We start from the raw sequence: 7,481 nt of genomic DNA on the forward strand, positions 1-7,481 counted from the left end.
CTAATAATAATGTATAATAGCTTTACATATATTGTCATCTTTTGTGTCAAGGGAAGTATTAAAAGCTCAAAAAGGAAAAAGTGCTTAGGATTATTCTTCACATAAAAAGATTTGATTAGGCCATACATGCCAAGTTTTAATATACAATGCTATTTCTGTTTTGTATTTTTAAGAGTTTCTCATATTAGATTGAGTTTGCAATAGCACATGCATTGAAATTTATCGTGGTGCACATGTAGTGGCCTAACTTAAGTCCATATTGTGTTGATATATGTGGGAGGACAAGTCTTTGAAATGAAAAACATGATCTTGCAACACGTTTAATGTACACATGGAAAGTTTATTCTTCATATGTGAACAAATCCATTAGAGTAGGTGTTTTGAAGTTTAATATGCCATCCTTGAAATTCATGCTATGCTGGTAGAGTTTCTCAACCCCAATCTACACAATACATTTTTTTTGCACTAGAGCTCATCACGGTGCACATGATGTAAATTAAGAATATTAGTTTGTTTAAATACATTAGAGTTGTGTTCAAACTTGATCTTCAAAAGTCAAAGAGGAGGGAGAGTACATTTTCTCAAATTACACTTGGGGTGCTAAAAATCTATTGATATTATTTTGTGTACATAACACTTTATGCTTAGACATTAGCCATGCAACAGATTAAAGTAGGGCAGTTAGTAGAGATCATCATCATTAGTGTACTTAAAGTTGCAAAGCAATATAAAAATACAAGTACCAAGGAAGGAAGAAAAAGATTTTGAAAGTTTAAAGAGTTGCAATATTCTACATTTTAAGGAACATGCAACACTAGAGGAAGGTTGAATATTGAAGTGATCGTCTTGAGTGCCAGTTAGCTTTCTTTGAAACAAAAGTGTTTGCTTCCTTGGACGTGGGAAAAGTTTGCCACAAGCTCTTCCATACAACTCAAGCAAAGTTATGGAATGTGAAGACATATCTACTAAAAATATTGCATGCCTCATCACAAGTGGTTGATTTGTGTGCTCTAAAGTAAGCACATTTTCCCACCCACATGATGAAGAGTCTTTCCCGTCTCACTCTCACCGATGCTTTGCTTATGGATTGTTTTGTCTATTATTAAAACATACAAATAATGAAAAGACTTTTGTCATAACATCTTGGCAAAAGTTCTTGAAAGCATGGTGTAACATGAGTTTGAATAATGTTAAGCTCAATTTAGAGATTGACATTGTCTCCAGATGTTGCATTTACTCTCTCTCTCTCTCTCTCACACACACACAAACACACAGTGTACTCTCTCTCTCTCTCTCTCTCTCTCTCTCTCTCACACACACACACACACACACACATAGTGTACTCTCTCTCTCTCTCTCTCTCACACACACACACACACAAAGAATAGTGCATGCACATCGATGAAGCTTTTCACATCTAACTCCTAATTGAAAACTCTAAGAAGCCTCGTTCCTTGCAGTTCGATGCTGGATCATGTATGTAGTCCACTGACTTGGCTATGACATCAAGAGACTCCTCTCTCTCTCTCTCTCTCTCTCTCTCTCTCTCTCTCTCTTTGATATCCCTTTACAGGGGCCACTTCACTAGTTTCTGACCACTACTATATCGAAGTTAGGGGCTCTCATCACCCGCATGTTACGCTTTCGAGAGAACCACGCTGCATAGATCGTTCTTTCACCGTAGCTACCCTTTCCTACCATGGGGGAGGAGACTTATTGTATATCTGGAAAGGTCCCATGGGTCATAATTTGGCCTTCCGTGGAGGATAATAAACTACTCTACTCTGCTCTACTTACTCTCTCTCTTTTTCAATACACACAATGAAAAGCCAATAAATTCTGTCAAGAGTTAGAAGCCAATTGATATTCAATCTTGCGCAAAATCGCACTTTGTAAGTAATAATCAAGCTACAAGACCTTAAGCATTTGACAATTCACGGTCAAGGTTAGAACTTGTGTGTGTGTGTGTGTTTTGGGGGTGAACTTAAAAATTGAGGGTTTGGCGGAGCGAAGTGAATCGTGTATGTACGCAAGATAGGCGAGCTGTTTTGCTTGGGAGAAGAATAAGGGGTTGGAACATGGCGATGCGGTTGGTTGAGAGGTTCGAGGGATCATAATGATGAGTATTATTGGTGGGTACGCAAGGGGTTTATGTTGATATGGTCATTGTTATTAAGGCTTAATGATGGGTTTATGTTCTGGTGGATAATATTAGACCAAGATTTGAAAGGGTTTAGGGTTTACAGTAAGGGGTGGCGAGGGTGAGAATCGGGTCCAAAAAAGTTACGACAAAGGCACTGTCCAGAAATCGTCGAGTCAGAGAAGTTCCGTCTCGAAATTCGTTTAGAAAATTGAGGGAATGCTTTAAAAAATGGACGGAATCAGGACTTCACATGCAGGCCAACTCTTCCGTCGCTCTTCCCAAGGTTCCGTCACTGAGGACTTCCCACCACCGTTTGGTCCATATCCCGCACCTGGCTTAAACATTAATATTTCTGTCTGCCTATCTCAAAAATCATGGCACTGTGTCTTCCTCGTAGTTTGGCCGCGGAGAGTTAGAATAATAATAACAAGCTGCGAAGGTTTATGTAATTAATCTAAACTGTAAGCTAGCTGCTAGTAGGCGCTTGGTGGTGGTAGTGTAGGATGATACAGGATGAGATAGAAACACTATAAGGTGCGCGGCCAATACGTTTGAAATTCTGTGAGTGTGAGCTGTGTCCGCAGTTAGCTATGCTTAGTGCCGCTGCTTTTTGACCGTAGATTGGGGTGACGGGAATCCGTCGGAGCTGTAGTCCGGCAGAAGAAGTTGGTGTGCTTGCTGTCGTCTGTTTCTTGAGGGAACTACAGTCCGACTAGTAGAAGGGAGTACGTGGTCGATGCAGGACTGAAGCTCATCCTAACACCGACGAAATCTTTCTACGTCCATGCAAATGGCGGATCTGAGCCTTCCGGCTGGCATCGTACGGCTCCTGCTGGTGCTAATCGCTGTTTCACCGAAGGTAGAGGCCATTTCCTCCGACGGCGCCGCCCTCCTCGAACTCAAGGCCGGCATGGAGGATCCGTTTGGCCACCTGTCAGACTGGCTGGCCAGTGATGCCTTCCCCTGCACTTGGACTGGCGTCACGTGCAACACCTCCGGCACGGTCACGGGGCTGGACCTCTCGCAACAAAACCTCTCCGGCGCCCTCTCCAACGCCGCCCTCCGTCGCCTGCCCGCTCTCTCCGCCTTCAATGCCTGCTGCAATTCCCTCACGGGGGAGCTTCCCTCAGCCCTTATGACAGAAATGCCTGGTCTCACACTGCTAGACGTCAGCCGCAACTACTTCGTGGGCGGATTTCCGGGTGTCGGCGCTGCCTCTTTGCCCTCTCTGCTATTCTTCTCCGCCTTCAGCAACAATTTCACAGGCCCCATTCCGGCAGGTTTCGCCGAGCTTCCCAAGCTTCAACACCTCGACTTGGGCGGCAGCTTCTTCGACGGAACCATCCCTCCGTCGCTCGGAAACCTTTCTTCGCTCAAGTACCTTGGCCTCTCCGGCAACCTTCTTGTCGGAAACATCCCGCCAGAGCTGGGCTCGCTCTCTCAGCTCGAGCATCTCGTCATCGGCTACAACAAATACAACGGCAGTATTCCGCCGGAGCTCGGCAAGCTCGACAATCTACAGTACATGGATCTCTGCTGCACGAATATTTCCGGCGCCATTCCGGCAGAGCTCGGCCAGCTGAAATCACTCAATACTCTCTTCCTCTACAGGAACGGTCTCACAGGAGAGATTCCGCCGGAGTTGGGCGGCATGGCATCCCTCATGTCGTTAGATTTGTCCGTCAACAATCTCTCCGGCAGCGTTCCGGAAGAGCTCGGCCAGCTGCAGAACCTCACCTTACTCAGCTTGATGTACAACGGTCTAAATGGCTCCCTTCCTGCCGGAATCGGAGATCTGCCCAATCTACTGACTCTATTGATCTGGAACAATTCTTTTTCCGGCAGCCTGCCAGAGAAACTTGGCCATGTCTCCCCTTTGCAATGGCTGGATGTGTCTTCAAACTTCTTTGAAGGCCCCATCCCTCCTGACCTCTGCCTGCACTCCAACCTTACCAAGCTCATCATGTTCTCCAACCGCTTCTCCGGCCCCATCCCAGAAAGCCTCGCAAGCTGCCAATCGCTTCTCCGTGTCCGTGTTCAAGACAACCAACTCACAGGACACATCCCAGCCGGGTTCGGGTCCCTCCCCAAGCTGACAAGGCTAGAGTTTCAGAACAACCAGCTCTCCGGCGACATCCCGCCTGACATCAGCAACTCCTCCAAGCTGAATTACTTTGATATCTCCTTCAACCAGATTACCGGTGGGCTACCTATGGATGTATGGCAGCTTCCCAACATTCAGAGCTTGCTGGCAATCAGGAACAACCTCACAGGAACCATCCCCTCTGACTTCAATGCTGCATGTGCCTCTCTCACAGTTCTCTCTCTGTCTCAAAATTTTCTCACAGGAGACATACCTGCAAGTATGAGCAGCTGTCAGAAGCTGATCACTATTCAACTACAACAGAATCAGCTCTCAGGAAGCATCCCTCCTGAGCTTGCAAGTATGCCGAACTTGGAAGTTCTTGACCTTTCTCAAAACCATCTAAGTGGTGAAATCCCTTACCAGTTTCAGAATCTGACTACTCTAGAATCCTTTAATGTCTCTTACAATAACCTCTCAGGTCCAGTGCCTCTGGAAGGGATGTTCAAAACAGCCAGCTCGAGCTCTTTCTTGGGTAATCCCTATCTGTGCGGGGGTGTGCTACCTCGCTCATGCATTGGTCTGGGAGACAGTGGTCAGCTTTCTGAGAAGGGCAGGAGGAGGAGCCTTGGACCTATGTGGCTGGTTGGATGTGTTTTCGGCATCTCCTTGGTCATCCTTGTAGCTGGAGGCCGGTGTCTTTTCAAACAATATGGAGCCCAAATGTGCAGCAATGATACATTTGAAGACATGGATGAGTGGCCATGGAGGCTCACTGCATTCCAGAGGCTATCCTTCACAAGCAACGACATTTTGGATTCACTCAAGGATGAGAACATTGTAGGAAGGGGAGCAACAGGCACTGTTTACAAGGCGAATATGCCAAGTGGTGAGGTGGTAGCAGTGAAGAAACTATGGATGAGCCATAAAAGCAACACCAAGAATTCTAAAAACAAAGAACCTCGCGGATTTCAGATAGAAGTTGATCTTTTAGGCAGCATAAGGCATAGAAACATAGTGAGACTGTTGGGTTACTGTTCCAACAATGTCAACACTTTGCTTGTGTACGAGTACATGACCAATGGCAGCTTGGATGATGCCCTTCATGCTAAGGGCCGAGCTTACGTCCTAGCAGATTGGGTTACAAGGTACAACATAGCTGTAGGCATTGCCCAGGGCTTGTGTTACCTTCACCATGATTGCTTTCCGCAGGTAGTACATCGAGATGTGAAGTCCAACAACATTCTGCTTGACTGCAATATGGAAGCTCGGGTGGCAGACTTTGGTGTTGCAAAACTGGTGGAAACCAATGAATCCATGTCAATGATTGCGGGCTCTTACGGCTACATAGCCCCAGGTAGAGTTTTATGTGCTGTGTTGTGTTGTGAGTGGTGGTTTTTTTGGCTTTTCGAGCCAGGGTCCTACACGGCTTCAAGCATTTCATGGTTGTTTATAATGATTAGTACTTGTGTGAGGGGTATTTAAAGAAGAGAGTGGTTTGTTTAGGCAGGGGATGGTTGTCATCTTTGTTAGCATTAATAACTTTCTAGTTTGGGTGATTGTTTCAACATCTTGTGCAGAGTATGCCTACACTCTCAAGGTGGATGAGAAGACCGACATATACAGCTTCGGTGTTGTGTTGTTGGAGCTGTTGACAGGAAGGAGGCCCATTGAATCGGAGTTTGGAGATGCAGTGAACATTGTGGAGTGGGTGAGGGGCAAGGTGAGGAGCAAGACAGGCATTGTGGATGCATTGGATGTGAATGTTGGGGCCTCATGCAGTACAGTGCAAGAGGAGATGCTATTGGTGCTCAGGATTGCTTTGCTTTGCACTAGTAAATGTCCGAGGGACCGCCCTTCCATGCGGGATGTGGTGACCATGTTGGCAGAGGCCAAACCTAGAAGGAAAAGCAGCACTGTTGTGAGGGAGACGAGGAATGGATCTGGACCATTGAATTGATCAGTATATGATGGTTAATACACTTTGTAAATGTAGGCTAGCTGCTAAAAAGGGGCCTTAATGACCGTAGAGTAGATTGCATTAGTGGTTCTGGATCAATTTAACTAGCTTCTGCTCTTTAAGCATTACAGAAAAAAAGGTTGCACAAGGCACCTCTATGGAACCCCCTAATCTCTAGCTTGAGTGCTTTCTTTCATGGAGATAGATAGAGTTTTTAACATTGTAGCCAAGCCGATGGACCACATATGATCCATGTGATGACACCGAAGTGCAGAGAATGGGACTTGACCCGGTGTCGAATCGCGATGCATAAACTGCAATGCCAGAGCTCATGCCAGAGCTCCATCAGAGCAACTTTGAAGGATTAATGAGGCTCCAATTGAGCTATGTACATTAGGTATTAACATCATCAGATAAGATACATTTACTAATATAATAAGCAGAAGAAGGTTTGGGATTTAATCCGGAGGACCAACTCACATCTCAATGATCCCGATTCCCATATGTCAAGCTTTCATTTTAATGTTTTTGACGTTGAATGTTGACTCATACAATCAAAAGTTTGAAATCTAAGATTCATCTCAATATCAGCCAAACTCACATTTCCGAGGGACTTGGGAACTTGGGGCCAGTTTCGTTCAAGTCTTTGATTGAAATCACGCTCCCAAAAGTCCAGAATTTGCAGCCCCTTTGAGGCGGCTTTGCCTTGCCACACTACGCACCGTATGTTTTTTTTATTTTTTGTATGGGTTACATAACCACATCCACGTTGTTTTTCAAAAATTATATTTATTAATATTGTGCGATGCGGGCTGCGTACTTATATGAGATTAATATTGAGAAATTTTACAAGAGAAAAAAAAGTACTCACTCTCTCTCTCTCTCTCTCTCTCACACACACACACACACACATATATATAGAAAGAGAGAGATTTTACAAGAGAACAATATACTTAGACACACACACACACAAAAAAAAAAGAAAGAGAGAGATATATTTTACAAGAGAACAATATGCTTAGACACACACACAAAGAGATATATCTCACACACACACACGTGTATATATATATATATATATATATATATATATATATATATATATATAGAGAGAGAGAGAGAGAGAGAGAGAGAGAGAGAGAGAGAGAGAGAGAGAGAGAGAGAGACATCTCTCTAGTTAAGCATAATACACATATATATGTATATACGTGCACATATATTTATACATGTGCATGGATGTGCGTGTGTGTATGTATATGCATATGTGTGTGTGTGTATATGTATACATATATATA

General features: G+C 44.4%; 1 protein-coding gene across 1 annotated transcript; it reads left to right on the forward strand.

Moving 5' to 3' along the window:
• The first annotated feature begins 1,993 nt into the window (after window positions 1–1,993).
• On the forward strand, window positions 1,994–6,647 carry LOC147616090 (uncharacterized). The gene is made up of 2 exons (XM_086778726.1): window positions 1,994–5,583; window positions 5,807–6,647. Exons 1-2 carry the CDS (start codon window positions 2,928–2,930, stop codon window positions 6,184–6,186), a joined length of 3,036 nt encoding a protein of 1,011 aa, XP_086634852.1. The 5' UTR covers window positions 1,994–2,927; the 3' UTR covers window positions 6,187–6,647.
• Window positions 6,648–7,481: the final 834 nt, after the last annotated feature.

The sequence above is a fragment of the Cibotium barometz genome, chromosome 39, assembly GCF_041138505.1.
Source record: "Cibotium barometz isolate CiBa-2024 chromosome 39, ASM4113850v1, whole genome shotgun sequence".
Lineage (NCBI taxonomy): Eukaryota > Viridiplantae > Streptophyta > Polypodiopsida > Cyatheales > Cibotiaceae > Cibotium > Cibotium barometz.